Source organism: Amblyomma mixtum, chromosome 3, assembly GCF_055824585.1.
Source record: "Amblyomma mixtum isolate Tamu chromosome 3, ASM5582458v1, whole genome shotgun sequence".
In the NCBI taxonomy this organism is placed as follows: Eukaryota; Metazoa; Arthropoda; class Arachnida; order Ixodida; family Ixodidae; genus Amblyomma; species Amblyomma mixtum.
This window is the reverse complement of record NC_143014.1, coordinates 123,670,309-123,689,291: the sequence shown is the minus strand read 5'-3', so window position 1 is coordinate 123,689,291 and position 18,983 is coordinate 123,670,309. Positions and strand designations below refer to the sequence as shown.

General features: G+C 45.5%; 2 protein-coding genes and 1 long non-coding RNA gene across 3 annotated transcripts; 1 reads left to right on the top strand and 2 right to left on the bottom strand.

The window, feature by feature from the left end:
* Window positions 1-5,835: 5,835 nt before the first annotated feature.
* On the top strand, window positions 5,836-14,968 carry LOC149351691 (uncharacterized). The gene is made up of 2 exons (XR_016290624.1): window positions 5,836-6,246; window positions 12,700-14,968. It is a non-coding gene; the product is annotated as an uncharacterized LOC149351691 (long non-coding RNA).
* On the bottom strand, window positions 6,798-16,549 carry LOC149351690 (uncharacterized). Its single transcript, XM_089581052.1, has 3 exons — window positions 15,800-16,549; window positions 14,954-15,139; window positions 6,798-8,274 (listed from the first exon to the last, which is right to left on the bottom strand). Exons 1-3 carry the CDS (start codon window positions 15,929-15,931, stop codon window positions 7,924-7,926), a joined length of 669 nt encoding a protein of 222 aa, XP_089437178.1. The 5' UTR covers window positions 15,932-16,549; the 3' UTR covers window positions 6,798-7,923.
* Window positions 9,508-10,287, bottom strand: LOC149351692 (uncharacterized). The gene has a single exon (XM_089584052.1). The coding sequence runs from the start codon at window positions 10,285-10,287 to the stop codon at window positions 9,508-9,510; it is 780 nt and encodes a 259-aa protein (XP_089440178.1).
* Window positions 16,550-18,983: the final 2,434 nt, after the last annotated feature.

Here is an 18,983-nt window from a genome sequence, read left to right as displayed (position 1 = left end):
ACACACACACACACACACACACACACACACACACACACACACAGAGTATGTGTTTTTTTAATTCAAAATGTCTTAACAGACACATACACTCAAAATATATGCAGAGTCTGACTGGCATATATTGAAATTATGGAGTGAAACATGCCAGTGCAGAGCAGGCAATGAGGCATGGTGCAGCGCAGCACCTTGGATTCGTGTTAAGCATGTGTGTTTTTGGATTTATGGAGCATTAGAAACTAAGGCTATCCATGTGCCAAGCACAGGGTTGAAAAATGGTTGCTGCGGTCAGAGACCATTAGCTTTTAATGTGCTGCAGTTTATGATATTTCCTTCTTTTAGGAACTTAACTTACTGTAAATCTGCTGTGGCAATCTTTGCTAACAGTAAATTAAGATTCAAACAGATATTTTTATGTAGAAATTGTAAAATGCTTTTTTTTACTTCTTCGGGCTTTCTGCGTAAAAAAAAATATGTCTTACCGTAACCAATTTTGCATTTAATTCACAAACAGGTTTTCCTTGTTTTATTAGCATGAAGTTATGTGGGTTGTGGTTCATGGGGTTTAACATCCCAAAGCGACTCACGCTATGAGGGACGCCGTAGTGGAGGTCTCGGGAATAATTTCGACCACCTGGGGATCTTTAACGTGCACTGACATAGCACAGTACACGGGCCTCTAGAATTTAGCCTCCATCGAAATGCGACCGCTGCGACCAGTATAGAAACTGCGTCTTTCGGGTCAGCAGCCGAGCACCATAGCCACTGAGCCACCACGGTGGCCTGAAGTTATGTGTAAGGCGCATACGTCTGATGTGAGGTGGCATAAGTTCAATAAAGCATTCTTTGGTTTCGACGTGACTTTGATTTGCCCGAGGTTCTGCTTTACCAGGTGTACCTTATTGTTGATTGCATTATCTGAAGTGGTCCGCTATTTCTTTTGTAGCTTACTATCCACCAGCTTCAAGCAATCTATGCGGAATATTTACTTTTTCTAGTTTCTCGTCATATGCTCATGCAGCACTCCCTTCAGCTCTTTTGCTACTGCATATGCTGACTTGGCTCGGGACTCAGCATAATTTTATTGTTTTCCATGTGTTGTGGCTGTTGCTGTATGGTGCTTGGTATCTTCTAATAACAATTTTACTGAATATTTTGGAGTGGAGTGATTTCAGCACGCTTAGAGAGTCAATGCAGTTTATGCTGCTCTCAATGTTCTCACCTAGAGTTGTTCGGTGTGCTTTAAAATTATGTGCAGACTGGGATTTTCGTACTTAGTCTGCAAGAGAAATCCGTACCACTATCATAGCCATACCATATTGCCGCCATATTCTGCCCATCACACTTTTGTGCCTGCTGCAATGTCCTATATCTTGTCGATCCCAGTCCCTAATGTAGCACCCTAAAATGGAGTCAAGTCTGTTGTTGTTAAAGTGTAGGAAAATATGTATGCCTGCAGCAGCAATTGCTATATGTGCTATCTTAAGCTCTGGCTGGGCTGTGACCAGCGGAAATAAAAGGGATAGGGAATATTTGCTGAAACACAGAGAACAGAGATATCAAAAAAGGATGGGGGCAAAAATGTATGCAAATATGTACGCGAGATCAGGAATCAAACCTATATCCTGGTTCGTGCAACAGAATGGTTTTGCCGCTTCATTACCACACAGGCCCATTCACGTTTAAGGTTTCATTCAATTAGTTAAACGAAGCGGACATGGCAAGGAGACCAATGACAGAGAAGGTGAACACAGAAGAGCAAAAGTAGCTAGGAGAGCATTTGATGTCCATATAGCAATGACTGTATAAAGAAGCTACTTGCACCACTATGAAGTAGTGTGTCTCATTGCATACTAACGCTGAGCACAAAGCTTGAAACAGTGAAGCACTCTTCATGATGCTGCGTTGATGCATAAAAATCATTGTAATTAATATTGGTGAGGAATTGCTTCCAAATACCTATACTGCAATTATTCTTATACTTTTAACTGCTTTATGAAAATAATTAAGCGACCTCAATAATTTACTTTTGGAGGTGACTTGAAAGTTGCATTGACAAACACTTGAAATCAGAATTATTTTATTTAACATCATGACGATGTTGGGTGTGCCGACAGAAAGCCAATGGAAAAGCTTGATGAGGCCGACACGCCCTACAGAGGCATTGCAGTCGTACATAACATGGCACTTTTGGAAAACAAAAGAAACAGAAATAACAAATGTGGTATTAGGGGTTAATCATTTTGGACTCCTTACTTAAATGCCATGGGAGAGTGCAGCTCAACATTTGACAATCATAATTTGTTGGTATCCTTGGTATATACCATTTTAATGTCGCTCACGTAGGGTATTTTTGTTCTCCGCATTGCAAGGCTGACAGCTTTAGCGTTGGACAATTAGTTTTATCAACACGGGCTTTATACTGCCGTAGAAGTAAAGTTTCATACAGCTGTGTCAAACGTATAAGTCTGAGTTCATTGAAAATCGGTTCGGAGTGTTCTAGCCGAGGAGCATTCATTACATTTCGAAAAGCTTTCTTTTGAAGGAGGTACAAGCGGTTAATATTCGTAAAATACGTGGCACCCCATACCAAAAAGCAATAATTTACAACAGAAGAAAACAACGCACTGTACAACATTTTCTTAATCTTCGGCATGAAAGATTTCAGTCGACACAAAATGCCGACAACATTTGAAAGCTTGTTCACCACCACGTCAACGTGATCATTCCAGTTCAAGTTTTCATTAAAAATAGCACCAAAGCTTTTTACCGCAGGGACTGTTTCTATAAAGTGACTAACCAATCCTTACATAGAGTGGTGGCATATTTGTCAACTTATTACAAGGCCTGAAAAGCACAGCCTTCGTTTTGGCAGTGTTTATATTTAATAAATTATTTTCAGACCATTCTAGGAGCAACTGCAAACATTTTGTGCCTTGTTTTTCGAGATATGGCAACTGTGCAGCTCTAAAGAATAAAGTGGTGTCGTCAGCATAAATGACGAAAATTGGAAGTCTACTAATATAGACAATGTCGTTAACATAGAGAATAAACAGCAACGGCCCCAAGATACTACCTTGCGGTACACCTGAAACGATGTGCCTAGTATCAGATAAGTCATTGTTTATTTTTACTCAAGTAAGACTGAATTATGCCAAGGAACTGCCCACGGAAACCCCAGTGCTTGAGCTTAGCTAGCATTATTTTGTGGTTGATGCGGCCGTGGCCTCGTGGCATAGCACCCGCCTCGGCTTTGGGAGGTGGTAGGTTCAACCCCTGCTGCCGGCTGGGTACCCACCAGTTTTCTCAAAATGGGTGCAAGTCATGCCCCGGCCTGGTGCTCGGCTTCCTAGGGTTGCATTGCTTGGGAAAGGAGCCTGCGCCTTCAGATCCTGTCACTGTGGGCTTGAAGACAGGTACAAAGCAAACTTTGTCAAAGGCAGAGAACTTCATCACATTCATGAGAAAAGGGCCACAAGTCGGGCTTCTACCACACGAGGCGGATTTAGGGTTGCTTGATGGGGGAACTTATCTCTGATCCGTCAAGGCAGCTGTGGCCTAGACCCTTTTTCCACGCATCTCACCCCACATGCGCTGAGCACCAGGCCAGGGGAAATCTTGTACTCATCAAAGAAACCGGTGGGTACCTGGCGGCACTGGGGATCGAACCCCGCAACTCCTGAATGTGACGCGGATGCTTTACCACAAGGCCACCGCTTCGGTGAAATGGGTGCATTCAGGATTTAACACTCGTCAATGTTGTGTTCATGGGCAACCTGCAGTGCCCAGGCAGCACTGCAATCCAGCTGTTTCACATGGCCGCTCTGCGCACGTGCATCTCGCCTCCTTGAGCTGCTTCACAGGTTGGAAACAAACCTTCAGCGGTGTTAGTGCAGTTCATGTTAAAGACAGGCGCAGGCATAGTTGGCACCTTGTGGAATCAAATGCACCAACGTGCATTTGTTTTCAACAAATTTTTATGGGTGGCAGACGAGTTTTCACGCCCTCCCTGTAAGGTGACACATCTCATGAAAAAGGAAGATTGTTTAAACGTGCATCTAAAGCCTGCTGCTGTCAGCTGCTTTGGAAGCAACCACATTATGAATGATTAGATATGTATGTTTGGCTGAAAACAACCCTTGCCTAGATGCTCTCATCTTAGCGCAGTCAGCTGGCATACATTACATGTGGCTTCAACAGAGCACACATGCTCATGCCTATAAAAGCGAGCAGGTGGCATGGAAAAGCACCACAGGTGCACCTACAAAATGCTTGCCCCTCTCGCTAGGCTGTGTTGCGGCACTGCAATCAAAAGCAGTAGGCTTCATCACAGGTTGCTTGTTAGGAATTTAAATATAATGCAACTACTGAGCTTCAAAGTGAACTCTGAACACACCCCTCAGCAGACCTTACACTACCTGCAACTCACATCTGGACATGTCAGTCCTCCTGTTATTGCTTTTGTCATGAGCTGTTCGTGCTGTTATGAGCCAAAATTTTATTTTGAGCTCACAATGCTGAAATATTGCAGTTTTGTGTGTTTCCTATAACTTGTGCTGAAAGATGGGATAGCCACAGCTTTTTGGATGACAGCTTGCATGAGTACCCCATATGCCCTTTAACAAGGAAAGTTTTTGCTATCTGTAGTGTTCATAGTTTAGTCACGAAATAATACTGTTCATGAAGAATGTGCACTTCACGAGAATCAAGTGTGTGTTTAGTTAACACACACTTGATTCTTGTGAAGTGCGCATTCTTGAGGTTGGTACACTAACATTTATTTGGTCGAATGCATAGTGTTCCAGTGTTAGGAAAAACTACAGTGGGAAGGCACATATGCATCATAGACAGGTAACTCATTTCAACTTGTTTACTGAGTGGCAAAGATGTCAAAGCATACACGCTTATAAATTGGCGATAAACAAACAGAAGAGGTTTGTTTTGCATTCTGCATGCCCACAGCACAGCAAAAATCCGACCAAGCCAAACAGCACGTTCTTCAGCACAAGGTGACCAAAGCATTTTGCGGTTCTCCAATTTGAAGTCGGTACCAATATCTCACCACAATGCACGTGCTAGGCACTTGAGCATGTCCTGACAATGTAACAACACCAAAATTTAATCCACCTCGACAATGGTCCACTAAACCTTATTTGGCGTCACAGCTTCCACTACGTGCCACCACATCACGACGGTAGTGTTTTGCGGTGGATATCTAATGAGGGATACAGAGAAGAGTTGGTCGTGATGAGAAGTCACCAAATACCAGAAGTAGAGCACACAACAGGTTTGCTACTGGAGGGTAAAAAATAAAGCAATGACAGACCAGCAGCGGCGGACTGTATCGCTGAAATCGCAATGCCTCCAGAAATACACAAAATCTATGCGATGAAGCGCCTGTACAACGAAAGCATTTGCGGGGGCTGACTTCACACATTAAGAAGAAACGCCTCGTCATATTACAAAGGGAACTGCTAGAAATCGCTGCTGAAAGACTGCGAAGATGCAGCCAAGCAATGTGCCATTGAGCAATGTGCATAAAAATTTTTAAGAAATGCATCTTCTACATCTTTCCTCCATGATCTTCTACCCTGGAGGCAGCCATCTTCCACCAACAGGCCAACCAACAAAGCAAGGTCTGCCCAATTTGGCGGAGTAATAACACAAGCAGTTTTGGAACAATTTTTTTTTTTTCAAAAAATGCACGCAAAGTAGTGCATCTTGTAAAATAAGTATAAAATAAAATAGTTCGCAAAATTGTAGAACAAATAGGATTACGATTAGTGCCAGTTTTCCGTCGATCACGAAATTGGCAAGGCAGCAACATCGTGATTGCCATCAAGTCAGAATCCGAATGTATTCAATCCAATCCGATCCGATTGTGAAACCGTATGGCGTTCTGCAGTGTCGGTTTAAGTTCGCTGCAAAATTAATTTATTTCCGTCTTTATTGTTTCAAAGTTACGCTGTGTAAGTTAATGAAACCACGCTTTGACCCTCAGCGACTGCGATCAGCGAGTCGAGCTACGTAGGCCTCGATGTGCCCCACACAGCGGGCTTCATCCTCCGTGCAGCGAAGAGCCCCGCCACCACAAGAGACGCCCGGAACGAAGCGTAGTTTTTTCGCTTCGAACGACATGTGAGCGTCATCGCCGGGACGCCACGACAGCTTCCTCAAACCACAGTTCATGTCCAACTCAAGTGTACGCGTCTGGGGACAAGGCTACGGCGATAACCAACCAGCGAAAAGGTAACCTGTCAGAAAACCCAACACAGCCGTGTGAAAATCTAAAGCATTGAATTTCCTGCAAACTGGGCAGCGTCTCTTATGATGTTAAACGCTTAAAATATACGGTGTCTCTTCAACAGTGGGCTCCAACTAAGTGCGACAGTCAGAACTTGCACGCCACAAATACGATGTCGAAGCACTAGCTGTGGCAGTCGTTTGGTCTTGGATAGGGTGGAAACGAAAGAGTGGAAGCACTGGCCTTAAATGAGCTAATTTAAAGGTTGAGATGTTGGGAGCTTCGTTCTCAGTGGGACAACGATAGAAACGGGGCGTAGCAGTACCTTCGACACTGGGTACATGGATGGATGGATGATAATGGCTTTAGCCTTTGTACCGGGCGGTAGCTTTCGCCACCACGGAAGGACACTGTTGCTTGCTATTGTGGAAGTGCTTGATGGTTTGATTAATCCGTGATCAAGGTAGAGCTCGCGCTGCAGGTTGTTTTTGTTGTTTCCCGCTCGTATATATATTGTGTCGTATGGTTTCAGTATACACGATTCTGCCATGGGCACACTGTCACGGATCTCCCCGAGAACGCTCGGGCCGAAAGAATGGACTAGGCGACAGGTTACCTACACAGACGCACATTTAATACACCCTACGCGACACAAACCCTAGCACACAAAACTAACTAGCAAAGCTAACACAAAACATAAAGACTACCACTACACATGACCCGGGAACAGCCAGTCTACTAGTGTTCGGTGTATGTGCTCACGGTTTGGTGCTGCTGAGGCGTTGCCTGGGTCCAGTCAGTGGCATCTAGATAGCTGGCGTTGAGGCGGCGTTCGAAGTGCTCAGGCTGGCGGCGCTGGTGGCGGCGTTGGCGTCGTCGTACGAGCTCCCGGTCGAAGTGCCCGTGGAGGCATTGCTAGCGATGTTGGCATGGAGGGCACCACCCGGATGGGTGGCAACAGTGCTGGAGGCACTCCTGGCCGTAGCAAGTGGTTGCGTCAGCCGTTGACTCCCCGGAATGAGCTTAGGAATGGCAGGAAGTCTACGGTGCGACGCCGTAGAAGTCGAGATCACCGGAGCAGTAGCCGGCGTTGCTCTCTTCCAGCTAAGGTGTTCCTGACGCGCTGGAGCCTCCACTTCTCTGTTCTTCCCTCCCGTGCCACGCTATCCCTCGCGCTTTTATAGCCTTGTCGTTGGTACACGTCATCCTTGTCTTCATCGTCATCATCTTCTCTTCTCCACCAATACCTGCCGCGGTGGCTCAGTGGTTACGGCACTCGGCTGCTGACCCGAAAGACGTGGGTTCAATCCCGGCTGCGGCGGTCGAATCTCGATGGAGGCAAAATTCTAGAGGCCTGTGTGCTGTGCGATGTCAGTGTACGTTAAAGAACCCCAGGTGGTCGAAATTTGCAGAGCCCTTCACTACGGCGTCCCTCATAGCTTGAGTCGCTTTGGGACGTTAAACCCCAATAAATCAAATCAAATCAAATCTTCTCCACCAATCAACTCTTCCCACCTCACCGAGTACCTCTTCTTCATCTTCTTTATTCTTGGATTAATACACGTCATGCTTATCGTCATCCCATTCTTCTTTTCCAGATTTTAGTTCATACTTCTATTTCCAATTTCCTAATATATGTGACACACGCACAGGCACACTCAGACTGACGTAGCAGTCGACAGTCACTTTGCAGCTGGGACGTTGTCTGCCACACTGCAACACAGCGAATGACTGCGCTTGGCCTTCTTTGATGGCCTGCCTGGTGGGACACGTTTCAAGCCTTTGTGCAGGCCAGGTCGTCTCCTTGCGATGCTTGTTGGCTGCACACTTATCTTGCCTCGGCACCTTGAAACCCTGCAGACTGCAGCTGACATGTTTATTAGCGGTGTGACAAAGCTCTGCTTGTTTGGAAGGCTTTTCAGTTTTTTCGCAAGTCTGGCTGTGTGCTTCATGCATGTCGGGTCGTTGTTAACTTCAGCCTTTAGGTGCCGAAAGGCTTCTATGAGGGCTTCAAAAGGGTCTTCCTCCAGTTCCTGAAACACACACAAAAAAACCAAAAATTTTTTGCTTAAAGGCTGCTGTTTGCCTACCAGTGGGCTGATTGTTATAATCTGTTGCATGCAAAGAGGAAGCTGAGCTGTGTGATTCTGATACTTGTCAAGGATACTGGCATGACACGGTTTGTTAAGCTTTCTTCCATCGATAAATGAGCGAAGTTTTGTGATGCATATGTGGTAGAAGTAACGTATTATTCATAAACCTTCTTTTTGGTGCCAGTAGCAACAGAATCATGGTTGCTAAGAGGCAGCATGCCATTCGGTGTTTGCAGGCTGTTGCTGCTGTGGGCAACAGAGAGGCATGGGAGAGGAGATTGATGAGCCATGCAGATGGTGCAAGCACATCGTCTGATCGTGGGGTGGCTTCACAAACAGTGGCATCTTGGCCTCTCCACTAAATTTAAATTTGCTTCCTCCATGGGCTAGAATATGCATGAACTGTTGTTAGGTCCACTTGCTTTGGGGGGAAAATTTCATAATTGAGAATTTTTGCAGAATTCTTGATAGTAACCACAATTTCGTTTTTGTTATTGCAGACACCAATCGGAGCGAGAGAATGATAAAAATGTGACTGTTTTCTTTTTAATACCCGTGAAAGCCGGCATATTGTTGCACAGTTTTGATGATGCTTTGACATGCTAGACCTCTGCATATACATAAGGAAGTGAACGTGTCAAGCTTGGCGGCTGTAGTGGCAACGCGTTCACAGTCCTGTATAGGAAAAGTCATGATACTGTCATCTCTCGAAAGAAGCATTAATGGTGGTGACAAAAAGTTTCTAGTTTCGACTCAACATCCATTCTTGGGTTTTTATCTTCTGTGGTACCAGGCTGTACATTAATGAGTGAGGGAAGTCCGAGGCCAGACTAATGCATGGCTGTGCCTGGCTTGCATGCATGGCCACAACAGCATGTGTAGGATTGTGCACCATGGCAGACTTAGAGAGATAAATCAGTCACTGGGAGACATTTTGTCAAACAAGCACCATTCTTCAAGTGGAGGGAATACCAAGTATTACCTGATGGTGAACTACAACCAGCACATGCTATTTTACTGAAGGTACATTTGAAGTACGAGGGTTGTTTCAGAAATAAGCGTGTATTTATTTTGTGTGTTATGTTTCCGGCAAAATGTTGCACATTTTTCTTTATGAGTTCACAGAATTTTAAATTCTCCACCACAAAAAATGTAGTCACTTGTCATCAATGACTATGGTTTATAATGACTCCGGCTAACATAGAGTTGCCGTAATTTGTCTTGCAAATGTATAGCGCCATAACAAACCTGGCTCAGTGGTTGAGCACTGTAGGTTTCCCTACTTTCTGGAGGGCTGTACTGTGTAGTTGGAGCGGTTGAGGTAGAGGGAGTGTTCCAACAGTCAAGAACATCGGTGGGAGCCTCGCCACACACAGCATTTTGCAGCGCTTGTGTCTTCTCATGGAGGCCTTCGAAGAAATCAATGCCGGGGCAGTTGTCTCCGAGCGCAAGCTTTCCAAGGTTGTAGCGACCTTCTCTAGTCTGCAGAGGTGCATTTGGGAAGATCTCACCAATCACTTTGTGCACGAGTGCCTGGTGTTTACAAAATGCACCGTGCTGTCCAGAGCAGCAGGTGCACAGGCCGATGTCAGAGTACACTGTGTAAAACTTGCTCTCTGGACTGCCACTTGGGACGACATAATGCCCATCTCCGTCACACCTGATGTTGTTTTTGGTACCTTCTGGCAGTTTCTTCAGAAGCCTCTCATATTGCAGCATGTGCCCAGTCACACGTGAGTGGGCATGGTCAAGTATTCTGTGCAAGAAATACTCTTCCCACACAACAGAGAGGAACTCAGCTAGGGCCACAACATTAAATGCTTTAGTTCTATGCAGGATTATGTCTTTTAGGACCCTAATCGAGGCCTCTGAATAGTTGTTGGTGTTGTGGCCTCTGTCTTTGCGGACGTCTTTGGCCTCGTGTCTCGGCAGTGTACAATCTATTGCGTCCATTCTCACCTGTGAGGACCCCGCCGATTCGCCTCATCTAGCCATGACTGCGCTCAGCCCTCCATCTTCTGCGCCTGATTCCTCCTCTACAGATTTCTTCCTTCGCTCTGTCGCCACCGATCTTCCTTCCCCGCAACGGACGCAGCTTCTTGACCTCCTTCGCCAGTTCCGCTCTTCCTTCGACTGTCATCGGAGTTCCTTGGGCCGAACTTCCACGGTCACCCATCGTGTTGACACCGGCAACCACGCACCCGTGCGGCAGCGCCCCTATCGTGTATCTGCCACCGAGCGCCATGCTACCGAAGAGCAAGTTGATAAAATTCTCCAAGATGGCGTGATCCAGCCCTCCAGTAGCCCTTGGGCTTCGCCTGTTGTGCTGGTCAAGAAGAAAGACGGCTCCATCCGATTTTGTGTCGACTACCGCCGCCTTAATAAGATTACGCGGAAGGATGTCTACCCTCTTCCCCGCATCGATGACGCTGTGGACTGTTTGCAAGGGGCCGAACTATTTTCTTCCCTCGATCTTCGTTCTGGATATTGGCAGGTCCCCATGGAAGCGGCCGATCGCCCCAAAACTGCTTTTGTAACCCCCGACGGCTTATACGAATTTACAGTTATGCCATTCGGCCTTTGTAATGTGCCTGCAACATTTGAGAGGATGATGGACACCGTTTTGCGGGGATTAAAATGGAAGGTATGCCTCTGCTACCTCGACGACATCGTCGTCTTTTCTGCAGATTTTGACACCCACCTCCATCGCCTGAGGCACATCTTGAACTGCCTTTCTGACGCCGGTTTGCAGCTAAACTTGAAGAAATGCTGTTTTGCCGCTCGTACACTCACTATCTTAAGGCACGTTGTCTCCAAGGAAGGCGTTTCTCCAGACCCAGCCAAACTTCGTGCGGTCGCTGCTTTTCCCAAGCCTACATCTGTCAAAGAACTGCGCAGCTTCCTTGGCCTGAGTTCCTACTTTCGTAGGTTTATTCGAAACTTTGCATTGATTGCTGCCCCTTTAACAGAACTCCTATCCAGCAGCTCCGACTTTTCACAGTGGTCACCTACCTCTTCCCTACACTGCAGCCGGTAACCGTTGGGCTATCGTCGCAGTTGACCACTTGACGAGGTATGCAGAAACTGCCGCCCTTCCATCTGCCTCAGCGTCTGACGTAGCCTCCTTCATTTTGCGACGGTTCATTCTTCGCCACGGCGCACCGCGCGAACTGCTGAGTGACAGAGGCTGCGTTTTCTTATCGGAAGTTGTCAAAGCCTTGCTACGCAGGTGCAACATCATTCACTGAACAAGCTCTGTATATCACCCGCAAACTAACGGCCTTACAGAAAGATTTAACCGTACCCTCGGCGATATGCTCTCTATATACGTCTCATCAGACCATTCAAATTGGGATCTCGTCCTTCCGTATGTGACGTACGCCAACAACACCGCAACGCAGTTGGCTACCGGCTTCTCCCCGTTCTATCTTCTTTACGGCCGTCACCCTTCTGCTCCACTCGATACCATTCTCCCATACCAGCCTGACGCATCTGAGTGTACTCCTATTTCGCAAGCTGCACGACACGACAGCCATCACATGCCCCCGCACTTTTCTTCAGGTAGCCTCGTGTAGCTCTGGATTCCGTCCAGTACTGCGGGCCTCTCCTCGAAACTTCTTGCAAAGTTTCACAGCCCCTACCGAGTTGTGGAACGCACCTCGCCTGTTAATTACGTGGTGGAACCGCTGATGCCGTCTCCTGATCTTTGCCGGCGCGGACGCAAGACTGTTCACGTGCAGCGCCTAAAGCCGTATTATGACCCGGCCATCTCACCTACGCCGTAAGTCGCCAGGATGGCTCCTCTGCTCCCCGGGGGGCAGTTGTAACGACGAAGAAGTTCCTGTTCAGGCGAAGACGATGACGAACTTCTGACCGTTGTGTTGAGCAGCATTGCCATCGCTTTGTGTATGTGCTCTCGGTGCTCGACCTCTGTGTCTACGGGGCCTGTGTCTCTGTGTCTACCGCCGGCGCCCAGCACCTCTAACCATCCCAGTACCCATCTTACACGACAATTATTCAAACGTATGTTGAGTTTGTCAATTTGGCCTACAGATCCAGATCCCAGGAAGAGCGAGCAGGTGCGTTAATTTTGGGCACACATTAGGAAAAGTTTCATGAAGGCCTTGGCAATGATTGAGCAAGCATTCATGCGGGATTGCAGGACCTCTACGAAACGCTGTTACCAAAATTCAACTTCTTGAATTGGTTGCAAGCACGGCAGCAGATTTTAAGTCTTGTTATGGGTCATTTATTGCCATATTTGTGATCCAGATTCTGACCACTCTTCAGAACTGGGAGGGAGTGCATTGACATCTGCATGGAGCTACATAGGGTTGTCATAAATGTACAAACTTTTTGTTCCAGGTCACTGCTGTGGCTACCTGGTGTTACACTTATGACCCTGAGAGAAAGCAGCCATCTTCTCTGGGCAGAGTCCATACTTGCCAAGAATGGTGAGACAATTGTAAAGTCAAGTGCATGTTCAGGACTTTCCTTGGCATCGGTGGGATTGTGTAAAACAAAGCTGACACCAGAAGGACGAAGAATCAGTTCCACCTGCTACTGTGCCATTTTTCAGCACCTGGAGACATAACCCTAACAGGCCTACTGAATCATTTCAAGGCTCCCTTTTCCAGATTTGCTGGTTTTTATGGATAATTTGATGCCAGCCATCTGTTCAAGTTTTTCATTAATTCACAAATCATGAATACAATCTAGTCCACTTATAACGACTACAGTTATAACTAACAGTTATTACAAATGAGGTAGAGCTACCGTCAAAAAATCCATTAGGGCTCTGACATTGCATCTTAGATAAAACGAACAACCTTGGCTATATAACTTTGTTATAACTAACAAGGAGGCACTGTAAGCTCACTGCTCCCACAGCCTCCCAGCTATTGCGATCTCCCAAAGAAAATGTAGCTGTCTCTCCCCCCCCAAATAAATAAATAAAAAAAGTGGATTTGAAACTTAAACTACCTGCCAGGTGTGCTCCAACAGGCTACAGGGTCAGTCAGTGCTTGCGTGCACACCTGTTGGGTAAAGCATTTAAAGTGGAAACAGATGCATAATAAGCTCTAGACAGGGGCAGCGTTGGAAGCAAACTGCTGCACACGGCCGGTGCCTAGTCAATGACAGCGATTTGAGAAGCTTGAATACCAGTCATGAGGTATGCCTTGCAGGCCCACCCAGTCACGTGATTCATCACTTATCCAGTCGGATCTCTGCTCTCTGCGCGGCTGCCGCGTCCAGGCAATTCGTAGACAGCAGATAGCTTGTGTCACCCTTGTTTAGAGCTCTCGAACAATGTGCACCGTATGATTGAACGTAGTAGCGATTGTTTTTTGGTAAGGTGTTATTTCCCATCTGGTTTATAAGCCTATTCGACTGTATTCTGGTGGAAAGATTGCTTCAAGACCCTAGTAGTCACGGCAAGCTATAGCTTTATTTGGAGCTCTATGCATTACTTGAGAGCTTTACAGAAGGGTCATGTATACTGTACATTATGAGTGCTCATGCGCTGCAGTAGCTTTGTCGCTGCACCCTGACAACGTTTTTGAGGATTGAAGAAGAGGGCTTTCACCAGTTGCCGTGAGCGCCTCATTTACTAACGGTATTACCACGTCGTTGAAACAGCTCGTCTGCTGCTTAGGGCTTGGCCACGAGCACATGACCTTTCTGGAGAGCTTAGAAAGTGGTTTGATAGGGTCTGCTTCGAAGAAACAGGCATGCACAGCAGACCTTTTAAAGAAATAACCATCACTTTTCTCTGGCTGTATTTTTGCGCTGTAATGGAGTAAGTCTACTGACTACAAACTTTGGATACAATGAACCCAATCCACATGACCATCAAGTTCATTATAAGTGGGCTCGACTGTATACCGCTGTCTACGATCATGAGGTTGTGTAGTGCAGCTCCTTACCTGACCAGTATTGTCTCTCGCCACAGTTGCAAATGGTCCCTGTTATGCTTGCTTGTCACTGACACTTATGCTGCTGCTACTGTGCTGCATAAGTAGCCCTAGAATTTTTTTATTGCATCTTTCATATGCTGAATTGAGAGGCAAAAGCTCTGCTGTGTTTGGCTGTACTTTTTGCAATTACTTAGTGTGTGTATGATGCCTACAAACTGAAACACAAGTGGTCAATGCATTGGCTGTGTCATCATGCACTGGACATGCTATAGCACCCATTCTTCAACCAAATACCATAGGCCTGCACAGCATGCATGCACTATGCGACTTGTGAGACATCGTCCTGTGACGTAGTATCAGTGACACATTACCTGGCCTTGCCACCGCTGTGGCTCACCGGTTACGGTGCTCGGCTGCTGACCCGACCATCAGATGTGGGTTCGATCCCGGCCGCGGTGGCCGAATTTAGATGGAGGCAAAATTCTAGAGGCCTGTGTGCTGTTCAATGTCAGTGCATGTTAAAGAACCCCAGGTGGGCGAAATTTTCGGAGCCTTTCACTGTGGCGTCCCTTATAGTCTGAGTCACTTTGGGACATTAAACCCCCATAAAACCATAAAACTTTTTCTTCTGAATCAGTCACTCACTGCTGTTTCTGTATGCATTCAAATTTTATATCACTGATTATGAATAAATTCCATACCTTTTGAAAAATGACCATCAATGACTTCCTTTCACTTGGGCTGACACCATGCGTGGCAAGCATCAGCCACCGCCACTCAGCCTGTGCCACATGAAAGTGGCATAGGAGCTGCCTGGCTTCTGGCCAGTTGTCAAGAATTGCTGCTTTCTCAGCAGCACTGTTGTCAGTCATGAAAGTCTCTGGCGCCTGCAGACAAGAAATAGCCACATACTGACAGCTATGCAACAGCTAAGTCATTCCCATGACAGATGTTTGCGGGTGCCGGATAAGTTGATAACCAGATAACCTTGCTACATTACCCTGTGTTGCTATGGTGATATTTTTCACTTCGGTTTTGATGGCATTACTGAAAGGGTCCTAACTCTGTGCATGCATAATCTATATCCAGTTTGATATTTAAATGTAGAGGTGACATTTACACAGTGTAGTTCACATGTCAAACACTTCAGCTGTACAGCTTGTTCATTTGTGGCTCAAATTTTAAATGAAATGGACTGCTACTGACCTGACAGGTTGGGCAAGCAGGAGGTTAGGCAGCATTGGTATGGGCTTGCATTAACTCAGATTTTATTTTTTTTATCAAACAAGATGAAAAGTCCAAGATTTTAAGGTTTGCAGAGTGTCACACCGCCTCTTGCAGCAAACTGTTGAAGCTTAAAAGTTGTAGGCATGGCTTGTAGCCAATGCTGATATTGTTAAGCAGTGCCTCTTGGAGCTTGCAGAAAGTACAGGCTGGAGCAGACCCATATTTTGAACCAATGTTGCCTAACTCATGTAATCTAGCATTACCTGGCATTCTTTCAAACAACATGCAGTAAGTATAATTTGCAATTTTCCTGTGCCCACCTCGCAGCCTCCAAAGCAAAAGGGGTAGTTGTGCTTCAGGAGCTCGAAGCCAGCTGAGTAGCCCTCAGTAGTCTGGCTGCTGTGCACAATGACCGCTATGGGTACAGCACCAGCTGATGTCGCTGTCAGCATAACTGTCACGCTGCTCCTTGTTGAGTCGCATGACGCCGTGGAATCAACGAAGATGACTTCAGAGGATGATTCAAGCACGCCTCATGATTGGAGTTACCAGGAGAACTGCCCAGCTTCCTGCCCCTCCCTCTGAGTGCACCTTCACATCAACTCCTGCATAAAAAGCGGGTTTTGATGGTTTAGTATGGCATAACATGAAAGCATAGTTGGTGTTGCAAAACAAATTATCACCTTTATGAGACACTGAGAGCAAATTAAAGTTTTCCTGCATCAATGGATTACTCTTATGTGGACGTAGAGCATATTTTCAATGAAAACAAAATATGTATGTGGTAGGGAGGACAATAAAATGAGAGATGGGTATTGTCTGGTGAGATTTTTTGTTCTGTAGAACAAAGGGTTAGGTGCCTGAATAATCTAACTTTTTGTATTGCTACTAGCTGTCCACTTTCATCTCACCAGGAAAATAAGACAGCTAAATGTGCAAAATAAAACTAAAAGAACTCTCAAGACATTGTCATCAGCACCGTTGCAAGTTTTTATCAAAATGCTCAAAAAATACTCCACTGTTAACTCCTATTTTTTTTTTTTTTTTTACAGAAAACATACTGTATGTTCTCAAAGTTTGGTGGCCGTGCAATATCCCTTTCCAGCGCAGATATTTTTTAAAGTTGCCATTTCCGTGGCCTCTGCTCAGGTGATGGCTGTATCACCTATAATCAAGACTGCATTTTTGGCATGAAAAACATTCCTCATGTATTAAAATTTTCTGGCCACTTCACTGACAAAATTTTCATGCTGTATTAGGTCATCCTAGCATTTTATGAAAGGACTCGTTTTCAGTCGGGCCTTCAGCCATGCAAGCCAGATATGCTTGTTCACATATTTATGCTCACTGCCTGCTAGGTGGATGTGCTACATAGTAGTTTTCTCTAAGCACAATAATTGGCTGCAAAAGTTTAGGGCATATTGCTTTTGTAGTGCACAGAACAAATATTTGTCACTAACTTGTGTTAAAGAAAGCTATCTCCTGACATTACAGGCCTGAATAAATTTTTGGCATTAAATAGACTGCTAAAGGTGCACTATGGTAGGCAACATTTTTGGCATCTTTGTGTAAACAAGGTGAGAGCTGGAAAATTTTTCTCTTATTTATTAATTGGTGCTTTTAATTCCCAGCTGGGGTATTGCTAAGAAGTATCTATGTGTTGCAATCGAGAAAGCGATCATGCTTACTACATTGTTGCTGTTAATTGTCCACTCTCATCAGTACATTCAGTAGGCTAATGAGACACATATTTGAACTTGTTTCACTTCTTCCAGGGCAGTAATAATGCATTTAGCTTTAAGTATGTGTCTGCTTACAACAACACAACCTGGCAAAAGTGACGACCTTCTCTCTTGTTCTCATATGGTCTAATGTTGTGTCCATGATTATTGATTCTCAGTTCAGCTCTGCACTTGTGCTGAGTGCGCCAGTTTGTGTTGAAGTGGCACAGAATAAGAGACTGCTGGAGGACATCACAACTCGGCCTGCTTTTAGTGATGAGAGACAAGAGGTCCTGCTGTATTGCTAGTTTAGCAGCATCGTGCATGGATGCTCCCGTGATGTGGTGTGGTCACTGAGCAAAGCAACTAAACTGGAAACTTACATAATCAGTTTAGCCTTCATACTGACATAGCTGCTTGTTAGCCACAAGGTAGCACATTTAGATTCTAGCTAACTGTTCAGGTTTGGATTGGACAGTTAACGTTGACTAAAATAATTTGCAGAGAGCAATAATTAAATTGCCTGGCAGTTTGTTACCTTAGAGGATTTTCATGAACTGCTAAAGAGATTCTTTTTTTTTTAATGCGCTTACCGGCTAACCTATAACCACACAAAAAATATGTGCCAAACTGCAGAAAGCGCGGAGTAAATAATGCAGACCTACTTTTGACATTTTCCCTCTTTTTGGGCGCTGCAGATGATCCATGATGTGTTCGTAGCACCGCTGTAACATTTCACCCACTCCGAGGCCCTTTGTTCGCTGGGAATGTCGCTTCGCAAAACGACAGTGCCCGTTGTCGAAACAGAAACATCCAGGAGGCATTGTTAACCGAAGCTAAGGTCTTCATCGGGAGCATTCATTCATTCATTTTTACGAATTGGAAAAACTGCGCAATCAAAGACGATTGATTGTCGTTCTCTTGTGTCTCGTCTTTGATTGCGCTGTTTTTCCAATTCGTAAAACGTGCACCAACCAGCCCGTATTTGCCCTCTTCTGGAATTCATTCATTCATTCATTCATTCATTCATTCATTCATTCATTCATTCATTCATTCATTCATTCATCTTGAGTAGCAGGCCAGATATTCATTTTTCCGGCCAACCTCTCTGCCTTTCCCGTCAATAAATCCTCCTCCTCCTCTGCCTAAAAAGAAAAATTTCGTTTTGTGCATATGTATAGGAACACAGTGGTTGGCTTATTGCAACGCAAAACACAGCGGTTACTTATGCTAAATTTCTAGCATGGTTAGAAATTATCATTTGTCAGGTGGGCTATACCTGAGCGATTCTGTGATCACATTGACACAGAAAAATAATGTTATGGGCGATGCATGCGCCCTGCCTGCACGAGTGCATCGAAAACATGCTACAAGGTACGTACTGCTTTCAGAAATGTTTACAGCGCTCCCGAGTGCACATGAACGTGAAAATATGAAACTTCATTTTCATTGGCATGTATTTTTAAAACAGCGGTACCCGGCAGTCAGCTTTGGCAGGAGGTACCGGGCGGGAGTGCGACGCATTTAGACAAAACTTGCAGGGATATTTTTCTCATTTCACACCCTACCTATCAAGGCGCTCGTTCGTTAGCAGTTGGCGAGTGCTTTGGAGAAAAGTTTTACGGAGTATGTAACGTCATTTAGAAGCTATCTTTTTTTAAAACGTCACGATGAATGTGTGGCGATTGCGGGCATGCTCCCAACAGGCGCCTCCACCTGCAGGGTGTTGCACAAACTTCTCAAAGTCCGACGTGCTGCCAGTGCTGCCGCGTATGCCAGATTT